The sequence below is a fragment of the Pelophylax lessonae genome (genome assembly GCF_965119305.1).
Source record: "Pelophylax lessonae genome assembly, chromosome: 13".
In the NCBI taxonomy this organism is placed as follows: domain Eukaryota; kingdom Metazoa; phylum Chordata; class Amphibia; order Anura; family Ranidae; genus Pelophylax; species Pelophylax lessonae.
This window is the reverse complement of record NC_138780.1, coordinates 116,436,920-116,464,529: the sequence shown is the minus strand read 5'-3', so window position 1 is coordinate 116,464,529 and position 27,610 is coordinate 116,436,920. Positions and strand designations below refer to the sequence as shown.

General features: G+C 41.6%; 1 protein-coding gene across 9 annotated transcripts in view; it reads left to right on the top strand.

Moving 5' to 3' along the window:
• The window catches only part of RALGAPA1 (Ral GTPase activating protein catalytic subunit alpha 1), a 508,613-nt gene that overhangs the window by 351,826 nt on the left and 129,177 nt on the right, over nucleotides 1-27,610 (top strand). For all 9 annotated transcript variants that reach the window (XM_082275707.1, XM_082275706.1, XM_082275704.1 and 6 more), the window contains 2 exons: nucleotides 21,063-21,915; nucleotides 23,380-23,451. In XM_082275707.1, the coding sequence (XP_082131833.1) occupies nucleotides 21,063-21,915; nucleotides 23,380-23,451 (925 nt within the window). The remainder of the gene's footprint in view (nucleotides 1-21,062; nucleotides 21,916-23,379; nucleotides 23,452-27,610) is intronic.

The following is a 27,610-nucleotide window of genomic DNA, read 5'->3' as shown; positions in this document are numbered from 1 at the left end:
AATGTGTAGCAGAATTTCCAGGCATTGGGCCCTGATGTGGGTCTGCCATTGTTACCGGGAGCACTTCCAAAACATTTAAGTTGAAAACCCAAGTGTGAGAGCTGAGACAATGACCATTCCGGCATCTTTGGTTTGTTTTGTTTATTTTATATAATGGGGATGGCAGAAGGGAATGAGTGGGATACTCCTCTGGCTCAACTAGGTTTAACTGGGACACTTTGTGGAAAATATGCCTGTTAGCGCTGTCCTGACGCCAGCTGAATGCTGACCAACGCTTCCTGGCGCTTGAAATACTGTTCTGCTGAAAATGCTAAAACTTCGACTTTAACTCCTTGGTTAACTCAGAAGATCTAGGACTGTACCACTCCTTGACTCTTGACACTGTCTGGCTCAAAAGTCCTGCAAATGACTCCCTCCAGCCCTTCACTGACTGAGGTAACTTCTTGTAACTGCTTGTGCTGCTGCAACTCCTAACACTGCACACTTGACTCTTCAGGGCCCAACCGCTGGCACCCTCACACTTCCAGGCAACCCCCTTGACACTTCAGGGTCCTTTCACTAGGCAACCCCCTTGACACCTGCAGGCTCCAGGATCCCTGGGACCTTCACCGGATTGATCCCCTCTACACTAGGCAGACCCCCAGGGCCAGTTCACAGTACTCACGACCTTGGAAGGCTTTCCTGGAACTGAACCCCTCTTCCTCCGCTGGTCCTCGGCACACCGGATCCTGTCTGCAACTCAGCTCAGCTTTCCCTCCTGTATTCTCAGGCAGCCACCCGAGACACCCGATCCTTCTGACAGGAGGAGAGACAGGCGTACGCTCTCTCCTGGGGCTTTGCTTCCCGCAAAAGACACTGTGTCATGGGTTCCCTACAAACTTATACCCACTGCAGCAGAATTTGCCTTCTGGGGTAGATGCAGGCCTGAGTGGGCCACTAATTGGGTTTCCTCCACGGTCCAATGAGAATCCTCTCATGGAGCCAGTGGGGAGACTCCCCTCTCAGCAGCCACACCTGGGAGACATGACAGTCCAGCTGAAAATCATGGTCCTGCTGTTAGGCAGCTAAGGCCCATTATGCTTTTACTTAGCACCTACCTTATAGGGTTATATATAGATATATAGATTATATATTCATAAAAATATAGCCATATAGTATATTGGAACCAAGTTACCATGTTGGATACACTTACATTCAATAGTACGCTCAACCAGAATGGTCAGCTCAAAACAATAGAAGCAGAAAAACATTGATGTCCTTTTCATTTGCTCAGCCCAGAATAATACATCAAAAACAGCAAATTGCAGGTAAGTAGGTCAGAACCAAGCTGGTCTGATGGATCACTGGAATTCAACAAGACCAAGATAAGAGGTCAGAGCATGGCAAGCAGCCCGGATGTATATTGCTTGAGTAAATGAAATATTTTTTTCCTTCTTTTATTCATAGACTCAAAGAATATACATCCAGGCTGCTTGCCATGCCCTGACCTCTTATTTTGGTCTTGTTGAATTCCAGTGATCCATCGGACCAGCTTGGTTATGACCTACTTACCTGCAATTTGCTGTTTTTGATGTATGATTTTGGGCTGCGCAAATGAAAAGGACAAGTTTACAGTGTCTACTCATTATTATGTTTGTATTTCCATCCATGTTTGTTCAATTGGTCTTGCACTTTAATACCTGCATGTAGGCCAGCTCACCTATGTAATCATGTTGATTTTTAGATTATTGTAATAAAGTGATTTTGTTTTTTTTATACATATTCCATGACATTCTTGTTTTCCCTACTTGACCTTTCAGTTACTCCACTGTTGGCCTTTAAAGTCCCCCCTAGAGGCATTTCTTTCCTCATTGTTTCTTTCACAGTGATAAGGTGGTTCTTCGCTCCTGTCCGTCGTTCCTTCCTCAGGTTGTCTCTGATTTTCATTTGAATGAAGACATTGTGTTGCCTTCCCTGTGTCGTAGGCCAAAACATCCAAAGGAAATTGCTTTGCATGCCTTGGATATAGCCTGGGCGATTAGGGTGTATCTGGCAGCTACAGAGTCTTTTAGGAAATCAGACTCACTATTTGTGCTTACGGATGGGCCTTGGAAAGGGTTGGCCGCTTCCTCTGTGACCATTTCCAGATGGATCAGACAGACTGTGATTCAGACCTATTCCATCAAGGGTCCGGTTCCTCCTTTCCCTGTCAATGGGCACTCTACTGGGGCGCTCAGTGCCTCCTGGGCCTTCTGTTATCAGGCATCAGTGACGCAGGTTTACAAGGCGGCCACCTGGTCGGCGGTGCACACTTTCACAAAGTTCTATAAAGTGGATGTGTTGTCATCTGCGGATGCTTCCTTTGGTCGCAAGCTTTTGCAGTTTGCTTTTTAGAGGACCTGGTCCTTTTTGAGGGTGTATTGTTTTTTCAGGTGAGCTCCAGTTGTTTTAGTCGAGCCCCTGTTTTCCTGGGTTGGCTATACTTAGCCTTGGGAATTTATTTTTCGCTGTTCCCACCCCTCATGTTTAACACTGTTTTGGGATGTCCCAATGTTTAAGATGATGAGGAGCTGTGTCCGTCAGTGAACGAAAGAGAAAATGGGATTTTTGACTTACCGTAAAAATCTATTTCTCTGATGTTCATTGAGGGACACAGCAACCACCCCTCTGTGGAGTTGTAATTCTTCTGACACTGCTTGTAACAAAACTGAGTGGCTATAGCAGAGAGAGGGAGTACACCCCCATGGACTGCTCATAGGCGTAGCCAGACTTATTTTCTGCCTAGTGTCCTACTCCTGTAGGGGGCAGTATAACCCAACGGTTAAGAAGATCATTAGCTGTGTCCGTCAATTAACAACGGAGAACTGGTATACACGGTAAGTCAAAAATCCCATTTTATCAGCTATAGATTTCAAGAATTTCAAGGGACAGAGATTCTGTCCATCTATGTGCAGACCGATTGTACCATCAATCGACTTGGGTCCAACTAGCATGTCAGATATTTACCATGTACTTATTGCCAGTGGTGATAGCTGTCAGTAGTAATCACTGTGTTCTCCTGGCAGGGACTGATTAATTCCCACCACTCTGACAAGTTGTGGCACCCCCTCATTGTGAGGAAGACTTGTTTCTAAACATGGCAGGCTTAGACATCTACCTAGCTAACTGGTGACCCTTGGCCAGGACAACACTGGCTGTTCCAGAGCAAGTCAAGAGCATACTGTGTTAGTAGAGACAGAGAGGGCATCCTTCTGCTTGGGAGGAAGCTGAGCCCACAGAATCTTAGCCATCTTCCTCTTCAGGGAACATAATTTGCAAAAGGAGATTTAAAGAAGAGCTCTGGAGCAGAGACAGAGCGTGGCTAACTTGCAGCCCCTGCTATCTGAGGCCTTTACCACAGAGCGGACAACCTTCCTATGAAATCAGATATGATGGATAAGAATTCCTCTTTGGATTGACAAGAGAATTAACTGGTAGATGCCAGAAGAAGCTAAGGAGAGTCTCTGAGGAGGTAGCTACTCAGATTGGGGGCACTGGTCAGCACTATGCAACTATCCCCCTTCCCTGAGCCGTTAGCGGAGTATAAGCTAGCAATGACTGCTCACCCATTACCCCCGTGTCTATGATCTGCCATTAAATTGAGTGAAATAAACCCCAAAGGGATACTCATGACCTGTGCATGAAAAGGTGTCTTCTGTGACCATTTACTGTTGCAAGAGTGAGCTCAGAACATCAGAATCACTTTGCCTTGTAGCCAGATGAAGCAGGCAGTGCAGGGGCACCTTTCTGTGCCAGCTGACTGCGCACAAAGAGACTAAAAAGGCGTGCACCTGTGTAAAGAGAGAGTGAAGCTGGGCAGGTGCATAAGGCACCCCAGGCCCACGCATGAGTGTGAGAGCATTACGAGGAATAACAATTGGCCCGAACTGCAAAAAAAATGGACAGTGGACAAATGCTGTTGCTGTGATCAAGAAGGTTGCAGTCTGGCAGCACATACTAACATAGAAAAACACTTACATCCATGGCATCAACTTAGCCTGCGAGCAACCCTCCCGGGAAATGGGTGTGACCTCTCAGCAGGCCGAAGCTGAAAGAAGGCCCTGCCCCTTCACCTTATATATACCCCTAAGCGACTTGGTGGCATTGTGTGCTCTTTGGAAACGGGGCATAACCCCAACTTACCGTAGTGTGTGTGTATATATATATATATATATATATATATATATATATATATATATATATATATATATATATATAAAAGAGAGAGCGAGATAGCACCTTGCTGCTAACATGGCATGTTACACTACATGCCTAAGTTAGCATGGATGCCACTTGGACCAGGCTTCTAATATATTAGGGAGGTTGCACCTCTCCAGGTGAGAATGATCCTCCCTCTAATGACCAGGCGCAGGTCCAGTCCGTGGTCTGAGCAAATATCCAAAGTGTTGAGTAATGTTGACCACACTCCATGATATAGAGGATAAAAAGTATTTCTTTATTCCAAATATAAACAAGTCATGACAACACCGATGCAGACAAGTAACAGCAGGGGTTGACGCGTTTCATAAATTACATTTGCTTAGTCATAACCTAAAATGCACCCCTAGATGTTACACTAAGCTAATATAAACTCAGCTGAACATAATGGGTGCTTAGTTACGCTGTTTAGCACATTCATTAGGTTCCTGCATTCATTCAAAGAAGCACCAAATGACCAAAATAACACATAATAAAACACATTGAGAACAATGAAAATACAAATTTAAACCCGCGCTGCACAATTGTGATGATTATTCAGTGAGAAAACTGTGAAGGTGTGCAGCTGCTGCAAACACTAAGAAAAACTTAGAATAAATGAATAAAAGCAAATTTATGCAGCGCTAGCAACAAATTAGTGATAAAAATATGTAAATTATACCCATCAATATTAAATATATAATGATAATTCAATCACATTTGAAGTGCATAAATTTCTGTGATAATTAAATATAGTGCATGATTAAGCTAAACAAATTAATATATATAATTTGCAAAAGAAAATAAAAAAAAATATAAAAAAAATATAAAAGTTAAAGTGCATAAATGGTGAAATATAGTCCTTATTGATCCAAAAGGTGCCAAAGTGCCAAGTGAATAAAGGTGCTTGTATGGTGAAGGTGCCCTCTTGGTTCCCCACTCACCGGATTAAAATTGTAAGAAAGCCCTTGGTTTTATTGCACATTTGCCCAGGATCTGATATGGGATTCCTCCGATGTGACCTCCGTGTTGAAATCGTCTCCGATATCACCGTTAAAAGAAGAGAGGGCCATACATCGTGAAGTACATAAGGTAAGTTTTATTTCCCACATTGAGAACAATACATATATATTCAAAATGGGGGAACCTTGGTATATTTATCACTGGTATACTGGTATAAGTATTAGTCAAAAACACAAATTAGGAAAAAAAATGCTTTTAGTTAGTATACTATATAAATTAACCCATAGACCTGCGATAAAAAAACTCCTCAATCGCACGAGAAGATTGTAAATACATATACAAATACTAAAGGTAAGTAGAACAAATGCTTGAGACACAACTTGTATCGACTAAAGCCAATAGCTACATCTAAACTATGCATTGGCTTGTCACAGCCTCAGGTGGTTGTAAATGTTGTAATCAAAGCTTGTATATATCATTAATTCAATAGAATTTATATAAAATATCCAAAAAAGGAAAAGAAGAAAGAAAAACCTGTGGAAAAAACAAATCAGTTTAAATATATTGTACCCATACGTGTTTATGTGCAAGGAGAAAACGTCTACAAGTCTTTCCAGACCAGGATACTGAATTGGTTAAACCATGAGTAGTGATATGATATAGGTCCACACATTATTATGAGTAGTGATATGATATAGGTCCACCTAATATGCCCCTTTCTCCCTTATTGTCTCCATCTTGTACCATTGTTAGCTGGAACTGGTATCCTGATCACCAACCAGGACCAGCGTCTTTAGGTACCAGTACAGCCACTGCCAATGTACGCTACAATGTATACAAACAATGTACACTAGTGAGGAAGCCCTTTAAATTTTGAGAAAAGCAGCAGTTCATGAACAGTGAGTGACCTATGTTTCAAAGAATAAAGGAGTCCCTTCTCAAAGTGGAAGGCGTACTATATCACCAAGCATTTTAACATCCTAATGTTTAAGTGTTTAGATGAATGGGTCATGCGCTACCTCTTGCTCTTCTGGTGTTTGTATGCACCATTCTGGAGTTGTGCTATATCTTCACTACTGCTTGCCTTTGTAAGAGTACATCTCGCACATCCTACCTCCCTCATTTAGTCAGGCTGACTTCATGGTTAGCTACCATAGGCTTTGCCCCAGTCTCAGGGGTCTTTTGGATATCCTTTTGGCATATTACACTGTGGGGGGGGGTCTCACTTTCCTCGGATATGTTCCTACAAGATTGTTTGTCCGGTCAGGCAACCTCACTCTTACCTTTGAACCTTCTATCCCTAAATCCCAAGGGTTGGAAGTGTAAGGTTTGGGCTTTTTGCTTGTAAACCAGCTTGTTGTCTTCTGTGGACCTGTTTTTTTTTTGGACCTGTTTTTATTTATTTATTTTTCCTATTGTCCAGTATTCCTTCTGAGAACCTGTTTTCTGGTCTCTTGTCCTAAAGTGTACTTTTTTTGCTGACCTCATCACTTTGAGCTATTATTCCCAGTCAGGTAGTTATCTTACTCCATCTGTTTTCGTATTTTTTTTTTTTTTTTTTGGTTTACAGCCTCTTACTGGTGCAGGCTTGGTGTCCCTTCGAGATGGGTAACTCCCCTTGTTGGTTGATTGGTGTTTCTATACTGCAGTCTGTATACTATTGTTTATTACCGATGATATACATCCCTCCTCCTTTCTCTAGAGAGGTCTTGCATATGCTATTTCTGTACTTTGCGGACAAAACTGATGTTCCTCTTTGGTTCCTTGCTTAATTGCTGTTTGGACCCTTCCCTGGATAGACATCCCCGCTGCCCCTACTGGGCCAGCAGCAAGAGAAATCATGCTATCCTGTTTTCTTCAGAAGTTAAGTTGGATAGACATATGGAGCCATAGGTTGCAAGTGAAAAGCAATTTTCATGTTTTTGTGAGACCCATATCTAGAAAAGATTTATACTTCGAGTCCCCATCCTTAGCTCCCCTACTTACTAAAATACAGTATATGCCACATATTGTTTCTAATTACTCTCCCCTTGTGCTCTGGCTTTTTGCACAACCCCTCAGTACACTTACTAAGGAACCCTGGAAAATAATTGCCTTTTGGCTGCATCTATTTCCAGTCCGTGATGGTATTGAACAGAAAATGCCTGAATTTTCTTCAATACATGGAGACCAGGTAGACCATCTTCAAACATGGGAGGCGTTTAAGACACATCTCCGAGGAGACACAGAGATTACTGCCATAAAAAAGGCTGCTGCACACCAGGAGCAACAAGTAGAACATCAGGTACACCAGCTTGAAGAGGGCCTATATTGACAACCAATCAGATGCAACAAGAGAAGCATGGTTATCTGCTCAGGATGTGTTAACTCGTTTGACTTCCTCAGCAGCTGAGAGGAAGCACTTTGTATATTTTTAGTAAACTGGCATTCTACAAGGAGGGGGAGAAAACTGGCGGGTTATTAGCCAAGTTTGTCCAATCTCGTCAAAATACCTACTATAGGCGCTATTCCTATGCTTTCTGGCAAACTCATTATACCCCAAAGCAAATGCTGTGCAAACTAGTTGATTATTACTCTGAACTCCTCGCTGGACTCTTACCTAGTATGTACAAGCAATAGCTTTTTCTATCATGTCAACAGCTCATAAAACAAGTTTTCATCAGGCTTGCTGTGGCAGTAACTCCAAACTTCTGGGACTGCTTTCTTTAAGATCATGGGGTGTGTTTTGCGGAATTTCGTGTTCATTCAGCCAAAAGAGCATTTGCAAGGTCAGGTCCTGATCTTAGATTAGAAGACTTGTCTCATGGTTGGCATTTCAATGCATCCCAAAGGTGTTTAGTAGGGTTGAGGCCAGGGCACCAAATATTCTCCACACCAAGCTTATTAAACCTTAAATTTATGGAGCTGGCTTTGTACACCAACCTTAAACCTGGCAGTCACGTACTGTACTGCAGGTGAGCTGCCACTGTAGGCAAAGTGACGTACCTGCTGCCTACTTACAGGTTTGGGGTGCACATATGTGCCCCCCCCCGTCCTGTTCCCGCTGTGCACAATTGTAAACAGTGGGAGCCTGTCAGCAAGTCCCAGCCAATGATTTATGGCCAGGACCTGCTGATTGGCTGTGTGAAATCATAGCCCAGAGCTCTGTGTTGTCGGCAAAGCAGGGATGAGAAATTGAGAGATCGTTAGCAAAAACCAGTGCACGTTACACATATTACACAAAGGCACATATTTAACCTCTTAACCTCTTGATTGCCCAAAATGTTAACCCCTTCACGGCAAGTGTCAGTACAGTGACAGTTTATAATTTCACTGATCACTGTATTAATGTCACTGGTGATGTTAGCTCCCCTCAGTGCCTGTTAGTGTCATATTTCCCGCTATCACAGTCCTATTATAAGTCGCTGATCGCCGCCATTCGTAATATAAAAAAAAATCAGAAATAAAAATTCCAGAATATATACCATAGATTTGTAGGCGCTATAACTTTCATGCAAACCAATGAATATACACTTATTGCGATTTTGTTTATTCAAAAACATTTAGCAGAATATATTTTGGCTAAATAAGATTTTTAAAATAATATTTTTTTATTTTTTTTTTATAGCAAAAATTAAAAAATTATATTTTTTTTTTCAAAATTTTCTGTATTTTTTCGTTCCTATTGCAAAAAAATAAAAAAACCCAGTGGTGCTCAAATGCCAACAAAAGAAATCTATTTGTTTAAAAAAAAAAAATAAATCAATATAAATTTAGTTTGGGTACAGTGTTGCATGAGGTTACAGAGGACACTGAAAAAGCAACCGTGCTGAATGCTTTTTTCTCGTCAGTCTTTACACAGGAAACGGAGGGGTACACTGACCATGACTGTTTGGTTAGTAGTAATACACAGGACTTGCCACTATGGCTAACAGAGGGTGAAATCAGGGAAAGGCTGGATAAACTTAACACAAACAAATCACCAGGCCCGGATGGCGTACATCCGAGAGTACTCAAGGAACTCAGTAAGGTTATATCCAGACCACTGTTCCTGATCTTTGCTGACAGTATTAGGACAGGAGATGTACCAGGGGATTGGAAGAAAGCTAACGTGATTCCGATATTCAAAAAGGGCCAGAGGCATATCCCGGGAAAGTATAGGCCTGTCAGTTTGACATCAATAGTATGTAAACTTCTGGAGGGGATGATAAGGGACTATATCGTAGAGTTTGCTAAAGACAACAACATCATCAGCAGTAATCAGCACGGGTTTACAAATGGGCATTCTTGTCAAACCAATCTATTAACATTCTACGAGGAGGTGAGCTGTGAGCTAGATAGGGGGAGACCAGTGGATGGGGTGTACTTGGATTTCGCTAAGGCGTTTCATACAGTTCCCCACAAGCGCTTAATTTATAAAATAAGGTCTGCAGGTATCGACAGCAGGGTTTGCTCTTGGATACGGAATTGGCTTAAAGGGCGTGTCCAAAGAGTGGTAATAAACAGCGCATACTCAGACTGGTCTGAGGTAGTAAGCGGGGTGCCCCAGGGCTCAGTCCTGGGACCAACCTTGTTCAATTTATTCATAAACAACATTGAGGTCAGGATCAGTAGTTCGATATCAGTTTTTGCAGATGACACAAAATTGGCCAGGGCAATAACTGCACAGCATGAAGCAGATATCCTACAGAATGACCTGGACAAAATTACAGAGTGGGCAACGACATGGCAAATGAGGTTTAACGTGGAGAAGTGTAAGGTTTTGCACTTGGGGACTAAAAACATAAAAACACAATAAACGTTATGAGGGGAACCCTTGGGGGAATCAAAAATGGAGAAGGATCTGGGAGTCTTGGTTGATGATAGATTAGGCAACAGCATGCAATGTCAAGCGGCAGCTGCCAAAGCCAGCAGAATATTAGCATGCATAAAGAAAGGTATGTATTCCAGAGATAAGACTATAATCCTTCCACTTTATAAAACTCTGGTCCGACCGCATCTGGAGTATTCTGTCCAGTTCTGGTCGCCAGTCCTCAGGAGGGATGTGTTGGAGCTGGAGAGAGTCCAGAGAAGGGCAACTAAACTAATTAGGGGATTGGAGGACCTTGACTATGAAGAGCGTCTGCAATCTCTCGATTTATTCTCCCTGGAGAAGAGACATCTGAGGGGGGACATGATAGCAATTTATAAATATCTTAATGGGGATCCCAGCTTAGAAAAAAAGCTGTTCATTCGAAGGGATTGCATGAGGACTCGAGGGCATACAATGCGATTAGAGGAGGATAAGCGTTTTAACCTCAGGCAACGTGGGGGGTTCTTTACTGTTAGGGCTACAAGATTGTGGAATTCTCTACCACAAGAGGTGGTTTCTGCGGGTAGTATGGTGGCTTTCAAAAGACTCTTAGACTTACATCTCAAGGATCAGAACATTCAGGGGTATGTGAGATGATTACAGCCACACACACCTACACAGGTTGAACTGGATGGACTATTGTCTTTATTCAACCTCACCTACTATGTAACTATATACACTTGGAGGCTTATTTCATAACTATTCCTTTCATGTCCTACTTAAAGATGCCCAACATATATTCTATATTCGTTTTGGTATTTCTTTATTGAGTTTGAGTCCTCATCAAGCAATAATAGTCTGGGTTGGCCTTCATAGCCTACTGTCTCTGTGGCCCCCACCAAGATAACCACTTAGAAAATAATGAATAAAAATGTATGTGCTTATTAGTTCCCATGTTTTAAGGGGACACGTGTGATGTTCTGTACTTTTCTATTAATTATTCCTTTTGGCTGCCTTCAGCTCATGATGTAAATGTGGTGCAATTCATTACTCCTAAAGAATTATATTAAATTGCTATTCATTCAAATAAAGGTGTATAGTTTCTTTTGCTGAAGAGGTCATAATTATAGCTGATGCAGAAATCTTTCCCCCGTCAAATCGCCCTATTAGTGCAATGTACTCACCCATAGGCCACTGCAGATCCTTTCTGCCATAATTACATTTTCACCTCTTGCTTATTACAAGAGGCTAACATTTGGGCCTCTTGTCACAATCGGTTTCATGTTTTCCTTTTTTTTTTTCCCTTGGCTGTAAGGACAGCAGGCGTTCTGTGGCTGTGCCGCTTCTCTGTGTGATAATGGGCTGTAATTACTGAGTTTGCTGCACAATGCATGGGTGTTTGTTTAAAGCTGAATAGCCTTCTCTGAATAGGCCCTCCTATTAAGTAAATAGAAGTTGCACAAAGCCATATTATCAGAAATATCCAAGGGATTGCATTCTCTACACGTGTCTTTGCAAATACAGATTTTTGTATCCATGCTGTCGGTAGGTTGTCTTTTTGTACATGTCACCCATTCTTCTTAGTCTGCATGATGGTTACTTGCACTATTTTTAAAAATTGTAAGGGATAGGTTCTTAAGGCAAATGCGCCAAGATTGAGCTCTGTAGTTCTTCTCTTGGTGGCTGTACTAAGTACTTAAAGCACTTTCCATCACATATACATCACATATACAGATTTGTGTGAATGAGTATAGGTTGTACCCTCTTCTTTGCAGAAATTGGGAAAAAAAAACTCAGAGTGTGTGTACAAAGTGGTCATTTGAAAAAGTAAGTGCACCCAATGAAAACTGTTACATTTTTAAGCACATTTAAAGGGGCAAACATTAGATCTTCATTCAACCACTGAATACAAGCAAGTAACGTTGAAATATTTAAACAGATGATACATACATTTGGCATTATGTATTTATTCACATAATTATTGTATTTGAAAATTAAGATTTGTCATATGGAAAAGGTAAGCACACCCCTACATTTACCACCATCAAAAGGCAACAGAATGTCTTCTCACCACCGGTCAAACATCTTTTGAGAGGCACTCCACCACGGATCATTATTTAGAGAGCAATCCCAGTGTAACGGAGCCCTAATGGCCTGTACACACTAAGAAAATTAGGTGAACATTTTCGTATGAGGAAGGATCATGCAATTTTCTGAAAGTGTGTACACAACAATCGATAGCCGATTCTTACCTTCCAAATGAAAATTTCTGAAGGCACAAACTCCAAACTTTTTCTTGTATGGCAACAGAACGAAAGTTTTTTTGTTTAATGTGTACTTTTTGTATGATTTCCATACAAGAAGAATCAGAAAAGAAAGATGGCGCATGATCAGAAACCTAAAACAAGAAGAAAAAAAAACTTTTTAGTACGAGAATTTTCGTACATTTTCCTTCCTTGGTTCCGATTTTGCTGTGATACAATGAGGAAAATCGGACGATCATTTACCCAATTTTCTTATAGTGTACTCCACTTTAGGCTCTTATAGAAAGAAGGTTGATGATGCCTATTAGTCTGGAAAAGGATTTAAAGAGATTGACAAATTATTTGAAATCAACCATTTAAGCTTTAAGAAAAAAAATCTACTTGTGGTTTAGAGTTAAAATAACTGCTAATTCGTCCAAGTCTGGCCAGCCCAGTGAATTCAGCTTAATCTTTGACCATTTGTTGGTCAAAAAAGTTTTAGAGAACCACTAAATTAAATTGCAAAATTTCCAGGTAACTCTTGCAACAGTTATGTTCATCTGCATTCATCTAAGTTCATAGCAGGTTCAATCCCTTTCTAAAAGTATGCCAGTAAAAAGCCTTTGGTGTCCAAAAATAACGTTATTCCAAGCCTATGTTTTTCCATTGAATGTAAGGGCAAATATCGGGCCTTCTGAAACAATGTATTAAAGACTGGCAAATCAGTGCTAGAGTTGTTTGGTTATATAACCCTAATTCAAAAAAAAAAAAAAAGGGACACTGTAATTCTACATAAGAACAGAATGCAATGATTTGCAAATCCCATAAACCCATGTTTTATCCACAATAGAAAACATATGAAATGTTTAAACTGAGAAAAATGCACAACTTTAAGAAAAAAAAATAAGGTTACTTTGAAATTGATGGCAATCTAAAGCTTTGCTTTTAAACAGGTATCTAGATTTAATTATTTCTGCATTTGCTAACACAATGTAAGTTTTTTTTTTTTTTTTTTTTTTTTTTTTTTGTTTTTTTATTATTCCACAAATCCAAGTAGGATATGTTGGTTGTGTGCTGTATCTGGATTTTTGCTGGATGTTTAGGTCTATTGAAATTTAAATAGGAGGATGTTTTTTACGTTCCAATGGGTCCAAAGAGGTGTTCCCAAGGAATGACAGTAGTAAGTTTGGTAGAATGAGTGGTAGGTGTATGGTTGCATTCCTGTTTAATTTTTATTAGTTGAGAATAAAAATGATAGCCCACTAATTTTAGGGGCTTTACCAATTTTCTCTTCCTCAGAGCTTCTGCATGTGAAAGTTAACAGCTGGACCAAGAACGGGTATCCCAAAGTAGATTTCTCTAGTACAGATCAAGGGCCTGCTTTTGTTGCAGGTCTAGCAGCATGAATTTGAGGAGGAAATAACGGATTCTCTCTTGTTCACTGACACAGTTCCTGATCTTCTTAACCATTGGGTTATTCTGCCCCCTACAGAAGTCGAACATTAGGCAGAAAAAAAGTCTGGTTATGCCTATGGGCAGTCCCAGGGGGTATACTCCCTCTCTCTGCTATAGGTACTACATTTTGGGATGGACGTAGGCCCCTCCATGGGATGGTCGGACCCCTGGGTTCCCCTCCTTCCCATTATGCACCCCCCTCACCGGTCTGGTGGTCCCTGTGGGCCATATCACCCCCCATCCGCCCCCCCCTTCACTGATGCCGGGGCTGTGGGGTTGCCTGGTTCACCGCCTAGGGTGGGGGCAGGGTGCTTTGCTGGCGATGGGGGCGGGGGGGGGTGCCGACAGCGACAGGGTTATCGACTGTGGGGGGTGGGGGACTCTGTCTGCCTGTGCCATTTTCTGAGGCCTAGGGATCCTTCCTAGCCTGTGTGCCTAATGCACGGTGGCCATATTTCGGTGGTTTCCCATTGAATTTAGCAGCGGCCATGAGAGTGGAAGCCCCCTGGGCGGCGATTTCGGCGGTAGGAGTCCCTCCCCATCCCCTGGTACTCCTGTATATTTTTGTTTCCTGATCTCCGTTCGTGCTGTTTTGATTCTCCTGGTTTCTGCGGGGTGGTGAGTTTGGTGGGGTCCTCTCCCTCTCTACTGCGGATCGATTGGTGCTCTGTGGCTCCGTTTCCCTCCGGGTCCCATCCATCCAATGATGCACTGACGGCGGTCCTGAAGTCCTTGGTGTCCCAGGTGGATGTGGCTTTTGGGTGACGGACTGGCAAAAAGCACCCCTTGCTTTCCCCTGCCTCTTCTATCTTATCAGATCCTGAATCTGATACAGTTGCCACTGATGTGGGTCACCCTGCTGGATCTGCGACCAAGCACCCTGAACCCCAAGATGTGAAGAGGATTCCTTCACTTCTGCAATCGCATACGAAAAAGCACTGATTGTAGCTGTGCGTGAGACCTTAAAGATGGAGGACGCAGCTGAATCTGCGGCAGAGGCGCAAGTTCCCTTTGGCATTCACAAGCCATCCAGAGCGGAAAAAGTGTTCCCTTTCCCCTCCTATTTTGACAGAATTCTCACTAAATAGTGGGGACGACCAAAGCATCCCCTTGAGGTCTCTAATCGATTTTGCTAGGTGATACCCCTATGAGGAGTCCGTTCTTAAGAAGTTGACTGTTCCACCGGTGATGGACCCTCCGGTTTCCATATTGTACAAGGCAACCATGATTCAGGTTTAAGAGACCTTGGCCTTTAAGGACCCGGCTGACAGGAAGGCGGAGGCTGTGGCCCGTAACATGTATACCCGGGCTGGTTCGGCACTGAGGCCGATTTTCCCCATTGCCCTGGTGTCGCATGCTCTCACTGAATGGGATAGGCTTTTGTGCCATGACCTGGAGATGGAGTAGCTTCCCCCTGCCTTTGCTGAGCTGGCGGACCAGCTGGTCCAGGGGCTGCAGTTTATCTGCAATGTCTCTTTGGATGCGGCTTCCCTAGCGTCTCGGCTCTTTGTTTCGACAGTGGTCCTTCGGGACATCTTTTGGCTCAAATGCTGGTCTGCGGATCAGACTTCTGAAAAGGCTTGACTTATCTTCCCTTTCAAGGTGATCGTCTGTTTGGTACTACCCTGGATGACATCATTAAAGGTCTCACAGGGGAGAAGAGTACCTTTCTTCTGCAGGCTACTAAGGGCAAGGACCCTCGTCGTAGACGTGGGCCCTCCTTCTCGGCTCATAAGAAGTTATTTCGTCCCTTAGGGTCGACTGACAAGGAATCAAAGCACTTTGGGGCCGCCTCTGGAGGATCCAAGCGAACTTGGTTTGGCAAGTCAAGAGCAGGCTTCTCCAGACCTGCTGGCAAGGCCCCTTCAGCATGAAGGTGCGTCCTCATCTGTATTTGGGGTGGGGGGATGTCTTCGTTGGTTTCGGACCCGTGGATTCCCCTGGTACAAGTCAGGTGGATCCATGAGGTCATTCGGTCCGGCTACAAGATTGAGTTTCGTTCTTTCCCTCCGGTAAGGTTCTTCCTTCCAACGTGCGACTGTCCCCAGTCCGCTTACAGGCTCTTTTTGGGGCGGTGCAAGACCTTTTACTTTAAAAGGTGAAGGTTCTTGTTCCGACCGGGTTTTTACTCAAAGCGCTTTACAGTCCCCAGAAAGGAAGAAAGGGTGCGTCTAATTCTGGACCTCAAGGTGGTGAACTGCTTTGTGCGGGTGCAGAAGTTCAGAATGCAGTCTGTTCACAAGGTGATGGCTTCCCGGCATCAGGGGGATTTTTCTTGTCTCCATTACCCTCAAGGACGTGGTGCGAGTCTCTTGGGATTAATCCTCACTCTTTTTTCGGTGGCTCGGATCTTGACCTTCCTTCAACGGGGGGGTTGAGCAGAAACTTGCCTTGAGTACTATCAAGGGTCAAGTGGTGGCCTTAGCGGTCTTCTTTCAACCGCCCTTGGCCACATACTTTTCTTCAGGGAGTTAGGCAATTGACCCCTCCAGTGCGGTCTCTGTTGCTGCCTTGGGACCTCAGTTTGGTGCTCTGTTCTCCAGAAGCCTCCTTTTCTTCTAGATATTCTGGATATTCCCCTGCTTACGCTGTCCCAGAAGGTGGCCTTTTTGGTGGCTTGCACGCAGAGTGTATGCAGGCTGTCACAATTGGCGGTATTACCCTGTTGTTCACCTTACTTGGTGGTTCATAGTGATAAGGTGGTTCTTCGCCCCTGTCCGTCATTCTTTCCTCAGGTTGTCTCTGATCTACATTTTAATGAAGACATTGTGTGGCCTTCCCGGTGTCCCAGGCCAAAAACATCCAAAGGAAATTGCTTTGCGTGCCTTGGATGTGGTCCGGGCAATTAGGATGTACCTGGCAGCTTCAGAGTCTTTTAGGAAATCATACTCACTATTTGTGCTTATTGATGGGCCTTGGAAAGGGTTGTCTGCTTCCTCTCTGACCATTTTTGAATGGATCAGACAGATTGTGATTCAGGCCTATTCCATCAAGGGTTAGGTTCCTCCTTTCCCTGTCAAGACGCACTCTACTTGGGCGCTCAGTGCCTCCTGGGCATTTAGTCATCAGCGTCAGTGACGCAGGTTTGCAAGGCGGCCACCTGGTCATCGGTTCTATAAAGTGGATGTGTTTTGACCTGCAGATGCTTCCTTTGGCCGTAAAGGTTTTGCAGCCTGCGGTTTAGAGGACCTGGTCCTCTTTGAGTGTGTATTGTTTTTTTTAGGTGAGCTCCACCTAAAAAAAAAGTTGAGCTCCTGTTTTCCTGGTTAATAATCATTAGCCTTGGGAATTTTTTTTTTTTCTCGCTGTTCCCACCCCTTATGTTTAACACTGCTTTGGGATGTCCCAATGGTTAAGAAGAATCAAAAGCTTTGTCCGTCAATGAACAAAAGAAAAAATGGGATTTTTGACTTACCATAAAATCCATTTCTCTGATGATCATTGACAAACAAAGCACCCACCCCTCTGTGGAGTTGTAATTCTTCTCACACTGCTTGTAACAAAACGGAGTGCCTATAGCTGAGAGTGGGTGTATACCTTGGGACTACCCATGGGCATAGTCAAGCTTTTTCCTGCCTAGTGTCCTACTCCTGTAGTGGGTAGTATAACCCAATGGTTAAAAAGAATCAGAAGCTGTGTCTGCCAATGAACATCGGAGAAATGGGGTTTTTAACGGTAAGTCAAAAATCCCATTTCTCTTTTATTCATTGACGGACACAGCTCCTGATCTTCTTCCATTTTTTTTTTTTTCTCAAACTTGTTTACAGTCCTCAGGAAGGAAGGCAAGGTGCGTCCAATCCTGGACTTGAAGGCGTTGAACTGCTTTGTGCGTCAAAAATCCCTTTCAGGACTGATAGCTATACTGCGCACAATTCTTGTACCAACAGTAAATTTCCAGAAATGTCTGAATGACATTTATAGAAAACCTGTAATCTTTGTGGGCATTCTGTCAATCTTCCTGCCATGTTTGCCTTTAGAAACACAACTGTTTTGTATTCATCTGTTTTTTTTTTTTTGTGTGTAATTTTTACATTTGCCCAGTCTAATAGCCGTTCGTTTGCATAAAAGTCACACGTACACCAGTCTTAATTAAAGTAAAGGAAAAGTAATTGCATGCATACGTCTAAAGCTTTTCTAATATTGTCAATGCCTGAGGCCAGAGCTCCTAAATACAGATGAATTGTTAGCCTTCACTGAGTGTATTGTTTAATTATCAGATGCCAAGTTAGAGTGGTATATTAGCGGAAAGGATGAGTTTGATATTCTGCCCTTAATTAGAAGATGATCAGATTTGCCTTCCCCTGGTGACCTGTAGTTAAACTCTGAGGCCCAAAGGGACCATTTCTCATTCTTGTGTTAAGATGTGATATAAGGGCAGAGCATTTACCATTGAGCTGAAGCTCAGCTGTAACTGCATTGTTCTATGGCAGGTCATTTTCACTTTGGAGCTAATCACGTAAAGCTCATATTGACGCAACTCCTATTTTGTTTTTTTACCAAGCTGTTAATAAATTACAGAAAAATTTAATATAGACAGGTACATTGTTTCTTTGTGTAATATTAGTTTTGTGACTTTTCTGTCAATTCATATCCAGTGATTACTAATTTGGCTAAAAAATAGCTGTCATCTATCCAGAAACATTTTGGCCTGGCCGTGTCTGTATTTTTCAGGTCTGTCTCCCTGTAGATGGGCCAGGATTTTCTCTTGTTATGGTCAGCACCCAGAATGACATCTCCCAAGAGCTCTTTCCCTACACAAAGTGTATGGACTGGCTCTTGGTAATCAAGGCAGCAAAAACAAGTATGCTGATATCAAAATTGTTACTGGAAAAAAAAAAAGGAACTTGAACCTGGTGTGTTAGCTGTTGTAACTTGTGATTTTACTTGTTGTTATGGTTGTGCTCTGTTAATGACCCATTTAGTTTTGCATATGTACATACATTTTTATCCACTTTTTAACCACTTGACCTCTGGAAGGTTTTACCCCCTTAATGACCAGGGCATTTTTTGCCAGTCGGCATTGTGCTACTTTAACCAGGCAATTGCTCGATCATGCAACACGCAAATTAAATTTATATATATATTTTTTTTTACACAAATAGTTTTCTTTTCGTGGTATTTGCTCACCAAAGCTTTTTATTCTTTAGTATATAAACAAAAAAAGACCAAAACATTTGAAAAAAAATATATACAGTGGGTACGGAAAGTATTCAGACCCCCTTAAATTTTTCACTCTTTGTTATATTGCAGCCATTTGCTAAAATCATTTAAGTTCATTCTTCTTCCTCATGAATGTACACATAGCACCCCATACTGACAGAAAAACACAGAATTGTTGACATTGTTGCAGATTTATTAAAAAAGAAAAACTGAAATATCACATGGTCCTACGTATTCATACCCTTTGCTCAGTATTTAGTAGAAGCCCCCTTTTGATCTAATACAGCCAGGAGTCTTTTTGGGAAAGATGCAACAAGTCTTTCACACCTGGATTTGGGTATCCTCTGCCATTCCTCCTTGCAGATCCTCTCCAGTTCTGTCAGGTTGAATGGTAAACGTTGGTGGACAGCCATTTTTAGGTCTCTCCAGAGATGCTCAATTGGGTTTAAGTCAGGGCTCTGGCTGGGCCATTCAAGAACAGTCACGGAGTTGTTGTGAAGCCACTCCTTCGTTATTTTAGCTGTGTGCTTAGGGTCATTGTCTTGTTGGAAGGTAAACCTTCGGCCCAGTCTGAGGTCCAGAGCACTCTGGAGAAGGTTTTTGTCCAGGATATCCCTGTACTTGGCCGCATTCATCTTTCCCTCGATTGCAACCAGTCGTCCTGTCCCTGCAGCTGAAAAACACCCCCACAGCATGATGCTGCCACCACCATGCTTCACTGTTGGGACTGTATTGGACAGGTGATGAGCAGTGCCTGGTTTTCTCCACACATGCCTCTTAAAATTAAGGCCAAAAAGTTCTATTTTGGTCTCATCAGACCAGAGAATCTTATTTCTCACCATCTTGGAGTCCTTCAGGTGTTTTTTTAGCAAACTCCATGCGGGCTTTCATGTGTCTTACACTGAGGAGAGGCTTCCGTCAGGCCACTCTGCCATAAAGCCCCGACTGGTGAAGGGCTGCAGTGATAGTTGACTTTCTACAACTTTCTCCCAACTCCTGACTGCATCTCTGGAGCTCAGCCACAGTGATCTTTGGGTTCTTCTTTACCTCTCTCACCAAGGCTCTTCTCCCCCGATAGCTCAGTTTGGCCGGACGGCCAGCTCGAGGAAGGGTTCTGGTCGTCCCAAGCGTCTTCCATTTGAGGATTATGGAGGCCACTGTGCTCTTAGGAACCTTAAGTGCAGCAGAAATCTTTTTGTAACCTTGGCCAGATCTGTGCCTTGCCACAATTCTGTCTCTGAGCTCTTCAGGCAGTTCCTTTGACCTCATGATTCTCATTTGCTCTGACATGCATTGTGATCTGGAAGGTCTTATATAGACAGGTGTGTGGCTTTCCTAATCAAGTCCAATCAGTATAATCAAACACAGCTGGACTCAAATGAAGGTGTAGAACCATCTCAAGGATGATCAGAAGAAATTGAAAGCACCTGAGTTAAATATATGAGTGTCACAGCAAAGGGTCTGAATACTTAGGACCATGTGATATTTCAGTTTTTCTTTTTTAATAAATCTGCAACAATGTCAACAATTCTGTGTTTTTCTGTCAGTATGGGGTGCTATGTGTACATTCATGAGGAAGAAGAATGAACCTAAATGATTTTAGCAAATGGCTGCAATATAACAAAGAGTGAAAAATTTAAGGGGGTCTGAATACTTTCCGTACCCACTGTATATATTTTCTGCTTTCTGTTATAATACATATCCAATACAATCACTACCTTCATACATTTAGGCCAAAATGGATTGTGCTACATGTGTTTTGGTAAAAAAAAAAAAAAAAAAAAATTCCCATTAAGTGAAAATGAATTGGTTTTTGTGTGCATTGTGATATTGGGATAAAAGCGAGATATAGAACAGTGATGGCGAACCTTGGCACCCCAGATGTTTTGGAATTACATTTTCCATGATGCTCATGCACTCTGCAGTGTAGTTGATCATCATGGCAAATGTAGTTCCAAAACATCTGGTGTGCCAAGGTTCGCCATCACTGATATAGAACTACAATTTTATGCATTAAAAAAACATGCAAGCTCTTTACTGATCACTTTACGCAGGAACTTTTGTTCCAAAAAAACTTGCTTATAGAATAAGTAATACTCTTACAGCTGTGTGCATGTAGTCTTAATTATTTGATTTTGTCCCAATTTTTTATTTTTTTTTCTAGTTATTCTTTAATACACAATTTGTTACTGTATTTTTTAATGTTTTCTGTCCACAGGATAATATTTTTGTGTTTTTTTTGTTTTTTTTTCTAGTGAAAATACCCAAGCAACAAGGCTTGATCCCAGTAGCAGCACGAACGGTTATTACGCACCTGGTGAATCATTTAGGACATTATCCAATGAGTGGAGACCCCTCCATGCTCACTAGTCAGATCTGTGAGAATCAAGACAATCCTTACAGTGACAGCTCCGACCTCTCCCCGCAGCTCTTCCACAGCCCCAACCTCCAGTTCTTTTCTTTGAACAGCACTACACTGGTGTCCTGTTTGCAGATTCCAGCTGAAGAGAAGCTACCTCCTGGTGAGGACCTGTCTTCTGCCAGCTCGATAGTGCGTGTTATCATGAGGGACCTTTCAGGTAAATACAGTTGGGAATCTTCCATCCTTTATGGACCTGCACTAGAATTTTCTGGACAAAAGTCTCAGTGGTCTTCCCTTCCACCTACTTTTCCTGCATCTTCTGTTAACCTAGAGGAAGAACATTCAACCAGCCAACGGGAAACTGAAGAGTTTTCTCCATTCCAGTCAAGGAGGAGAGGCAGGGAATCTCTGCCTTTATGGGACAGCTTATCTGATGAGGAAGATGCCCTTGACTGCCTTTTGCAGTACCTGGGAGCTACGGGCCCTGAGTGCCTTCAAAGAGCAGGAGTCCCTCTGAATGTTCCTTCACCTCCACCTGCCTGCTTCTCTGAGAAACTAGAGAATGAGGTCAGCAATGCCATTTTAAAACAGAGTGCAGAAGAGAAGGAGTTTGTGGAGAAGCATTGCAGCAATCTGCACATGAGAGCAATGCCACAGGAGGAACCAGCTAACCAAAAACCAGAGTCAGCCTTCTACTACTCACGACTGTTGCTCAGCATCCTTGGGATGAACTCCTGGGAGAAGAGGTAGAGCTTGTCCTGGTTTATTGGTTTTATGTTGCTGTTTGCTATAATGCAGCATGTATACTGTTTGTTTGTATTTTGTAAGGGCTTCATCTTCCTCAACTGTAATTGCACATCTAAATTTTTTTGGGGGTTTTCTGTCTTTATTTTTTTATTTATTTACAGGAACTTATATAGCGCTGTTAGTTTATGCAGTGCTTTACATATATATTGTACATTCCCATCAGTTCCTGCCCTCAAAGAGCTTATAATATAAGGTTTCTAATTCACATTCATACGTACTCATACTAGGCCCAATTTAGATAGGACCCAATTAACCTCCCAGCATGTCTTTGTAATGTGGGAGAAAACCGGAGTACCTGGAGGAAACCCACGCAAACACAGGGAGAACATGCAAGCTCCGTGCCATTGTTGGGATTTGAACCAACAACTGTAGTGCTGCTAGGCAGAAGTGCTAACCATGTATCCACTAAGCTACCTTAAGAGAAATGTGTACTGAGAATCGAGTAAGGAAAGTATCCCTGTAATTTAGAAGCAGTAAGTCATAAGGTGCATCTTTTTTTTTTTTTTTTTTCATGGTTTCCCCATTTGCCTGATCTGCATAAAGAACTTCCTAAAAACACCTGGTATTTATTTGTGAATATTAGAGGAAGGAAGGATGTAAGGGCTTGTGTCAATAGACAAATACATCTTGCTTTAGATATTCATTTAAGACGCGTCTGAGAACATACAGAATTTGACAGTTGCAGTTCACCCTCCTCCTTACCTTCTTTAGTCCTACCTAAAGCAGCTTTTGCATTCCTATTGACTTGTATGGGGGAGAGAAGTGGTTCTAACATAGACGAAGCCTGTCAAAGCTGCTCCTTCCTGCCTCCTCCAGTTCAGAGCTCCGGGACTGAGCTACTGATTGCGAGGCCAGAGCCCTCTCAAAAAAAGGAGACAAAAGCATGGTTAGTCTTGTGTAACTGAGGAGTTTCAGAAATTTGACAATTTCATATGGATTTATTGGGTTTTCTTTGGTCCATCTGGCGTTGGAAGTTCTTGAAAGGTAAAAAAGGCATGGTATGGTGATTACATATATACTTTCATCTCAGTGCGAAATCACTTTTAAATTGAAGTCCTTTTAACTTTATTTTGCAAGAGGAATGTGCAATCCCCAACTCCAGTGCAGCAAATGAGGGATGATAAAGGAAGAAAAATACTTCCAGTACATTACGTTTATTAAAACCAAAAATCTTAACATGACCACACCGGACCAGTTTTGTCTGTTAGATGAAATCGGTCAGCTGTTTGAAAAGGTTTATAACTACTTTGAATAGGAAGGAAGACAACTGACACCTGGAATTGGTGTATATCTGGGTTTCATTGTTTTAAAAAAATACAAATTTTAAATGTCTGTAGAAAATCAGTTGTGAATTTGTTTAAGGCCTTCTGGTATTATATCTCTATATGTAATTCCATTTTTAGGAGAAATTTTCACCTTCTTAGGAAAAATGAAAAATTACTGAGGGAGCTGAGAAACCTTGATTCCAGGCAATGGTAAGAGCTGTGCAGTTGGACTATATTTGTCTGGGTATGCAGTGGTTTTATATGACGGGTGAAGAGTAATGCCAGCCATACATGTATTGAAATTTTACCAAATGTTGATCCGTGTATGGGCACGCTGGCTATACAGAAGTACCAATTGACCTCTGTACAACCAGCCTGTCAGCTTTTTCCCAATCAATCCGTGCCACCCACTATAGCAGGCAGCACTGATCTGTGATTATAAACACATGAGTGAACACTTCCCTGCAATATCTCACTATATATGGAATGCAGAGTGATAGTAAAAATCAGCAAACACCCTCTGTTGTGTGTTCCAATGGCAGGGAAGTCTACCTGCAGTCAGTACACAATAGCACAGCGGGAGTGATTCTCTCATCCGCAATGAGTGTGTTTTTTTTTTTTTTTTTTTTATGAAAAAAGTCTTAATGAACGGGTTGCTTATATCTTTTGCCTCTCAGGATAAGGATATGGTTGCTGCCAGTTCTTATTAAATGTACAGTCTCCATAGTTCTTATGCTTTTTATTCCACAATTTAGTTAGTCACCAACAAAGAATAGGCATGTGCATAATATGCATCTGAAATCACCATTAGTTGCATGTTTGTACATGCTTGATGCTTTATTGGCTGCTTTCTGGGTCAGTGACTCACTAAGTAATGAAGAATTGGAACCATGCACCATATTTCTACAATGATGGGTTCGGCAGCACATATACTAAAACTGGAACTTTTTATTGAACAAGAATACAGGCTTTTTATACACTATTACAAGTGTAATCACACCCCCCAATAGTTTGCTAGCAGATAATAGGTGTGTTAATTAGCACAATTATCAATGTGTGGAAGACTGGTGGTTGAGCTGATGATTAATAACATCTGCTATGAGTTTGACTGTGTGGAGCAGTCCTTATTGGTAATGGGGCAGCTAGGCCCTAAACAGGGACCACAGTCCCAGAGTCTGTGTGTCTTGGAGAGACATGGATTTGAATCCAAAGTAACATTACTCCAAGGGTCCCCCCCCCCCCAGCATACACCTCACAAAGAGTAGTGTTCCCTTAAAAGCCAGGGCCCATAGTGAGTAGGCAAGAGGCTAGCCTGCTGTCCCCTCCAAAAGTCTTTGTCTCGGGTGGGTTTGTCACAGGAACCATGCACCATATTTCTACCCTGATTGGTTAATTTATCTTAATTCTTTCCCTCCTGCCACCTGTTACTTAACTGAGTCTGGTTTCACACTGATGCGGTGCACAACACCGCATGTACTCCGCTCAGGAATCCCAGCACATTCCTTTTTTGTCCACACCAGAATCAGATCACATGGGTGTGAACAGTTCTGCAAATCGCACTGCTTTTTACAAACTTTTGGGGTGTCGTTAACATACACTCTGCAATCGGTTTGCATGTTGCAATTTTAATGCAGTGCTGGGTCTTCAGCGAATTTGCTTTGAATTTGCACTGCATCTAGTGTGAACCAAGGCTAAATGTCTGTTTGAATTTTCTTGTATCCCTTCTGTTCCATTCTGCTAAGGGCTCTTGAGGAAAGCTCAATTAAAAGGTATATGTGACAGAGGTTAGAATCGTGGATAAATTGTACAGTTATACAAAAATGAGCAAAATATTCACTATATCCTTGTTGTACTTCATTCCACTCAAAACCTTTTGATGGAATTCTTCTTTGGCTAGTTCAAGACATTAAAAGTTCTAAACACACCTAAAAAAAAAAAAAAAGTAATCCTAGTACACAGAGCATGTGTAGCACATCCGGTCCTGCTGTTTTACGGCCCTAATTAATCAAAGCTGGAGTTGCTGTGTACAAAAAAAAAAGCTGTCTGACTAGGTGTTCATCAACAACAATTTCGAAACAGTAACTAGAAAGATAGAAAGTAACATTGTTACTTTTGTATCTATTCTGTTTCATTCATCTGCATATCAAAGGAATGAACGTAAAAGATGCATCTCAAAAAAATTTGAATATCAAATAAAAGTTAATTTATTTCAGTAGTTCAATTCAAAATGGGACGCTCATATATTTTATATAGACGGGTTACACACAGAGTTATATATATTTCAAGCATTTCTTTCTTTTAATTTTGATGATTATGGCTTACAGCTAGTGAAAACCTAAAATCCAGCATCTCAGAAAAATAGAATATTACAAAAGACCAATAAAAAAAAAATAATTTTTAATCGAGAAATGTTGGTTTACTGAAAATGATGTCCATGTACAGTACCTCTACCATGTAATAGCTCTGACCAATCACAGCATTACAGTAGTAAACCAGGTTTCATGACTGTAACCTTTAGACAGTCTTACCGATTGCTTATTACAGTAATCATCACTGTAATAAGCAATCGAATTGTAAAAAATAAAAATCTCTTGATCACCCCCCCCCCAGAGGCGTACAATGTCACTATGGTCACATTGGTCTGGTGGCAATATAGACTGGACTGGATTGGATGCAGGCAGGTGTAAACTAACACATGTCCGCTTACATCTGCCTCTCCATAGAGAACAATGTTCCATTCATGTGAAAAGGGAATAAGGCCTTGTTCACTCAGGGCATACACAGCGTGCACCCCCGCAAGGCTGTGTTTACCTGTACAGGGATGCAAAGGTGTTCAGTGCATCCCTGTACAGGCAGTCCACTTGATGTAATTTGGAATGTAGCAACTGCACGAACAGAGCCATTGCTCCCAATTAACATCCATGTAGGTCCGGGCTCATGTCCCTGAGCTCACACTGCCTGTGTTCAGGGTCGTGCACTCACACGGATGTCAGATTGGGAGCAGTGGCTATGCCTGTGCAGCCATTGCATCTCAATTGACAAAAATGGGACTGCCTGCACAGAGATTAACGAAACATCTGTGCATCCCCGTGCAGGTAAACATGGCCCTCCAAGGGCATACACTATAGTACGCCTCTTGTGAACAATGCTTTAGTAGCAATTTAGCAGGAGTTTTGTTAGTTATTTTGTGTTTGTGTGCACTAATAATGATTTTAGTGTATTTTTTGTGAAAATAGTGGTTTGATAAACATTTACACAATTATTGCAGGTCTCAAAAATCAGGAGTACATCTTTTACTCCACAGGGCATGTGCTTTTAGAAAATTTATGGGGGGGGGGTCTTTTCAAATTCTGAAAGCTGTAAGTGAAAAATGGTAACCTCCAGATTTTTAGCGTAAATGGCCTTTAGTTACAGTTTTGCGTATATTCAGTTTTCACCATTTCACAAAAAGTTCAATTTAAAATTTACAAATATGAGTTATTGAATGCAGTTTTAACTTTTTTATTTAGTAGGCATTTATCAGGAATTTTTAAAGTTTTTCAATGTATGTATCCGTTAATTAAGATTTTAGTTTATTTTTTATTAAAATAGCAATTTGATGAACATTATTGCAACTATTACAAGGCCTAAAAAAATCAGTAGCACTTTTTTTTTCTTCGATAGGTCATGTCTTTTTAGAAAATCAATGATTTGGATGCTCTTTTACAAATTCTGAAAGCTGTAAGGGAAAATGGTAACCTCCAGCTTTTTAAAGTAAATTGTGTTTATTTAATGTTTTGCGCACCTTCAGGTTTCACCATTTCACAAAAAGGTGCAATTTAAAAAGTACAAATATATATTTTTTTTTATTAACTCAAAACAGTTTTAATTTTTTAAATAGAAATTTGTCAGAAATGTAAATTTTGCCATGTATGAATCCATTAATAAAATTGTTTTGATAAACATTTGCACAATTATCGCAGGGCCTTAAAAATCAGAAGCACCTTTCTTTTAGAAAATATATGGTTTGGGGGGGTCCTTTACAAACTCTGAGAAGCTGTAAGTGAAGAATGAAAACCTCCAGATTTTTACATTTATATTGGATATTTACATTTTTGCGTACGTTCAATTTTCACAAATTTTTTTGTTTTTTTAACTCAATACAGGTTAAAGCATTTGTTACCCTAAAAAAACAAAAACAAAACAGATCCTGATAAAACATGTCATACAGCATAGTGCATGTGCTGTGTCATTTGGCCTCTGTATCATCTAAAAAAAAGCCTCGCTGATCCTGCCACTTTCTACCCTCCCCCGTACACTGACCACGGTGTATCATGGCTACTGAGCCCTTACAACGTGATCCGTTTACATACCTCCGTCATCCGCAGCC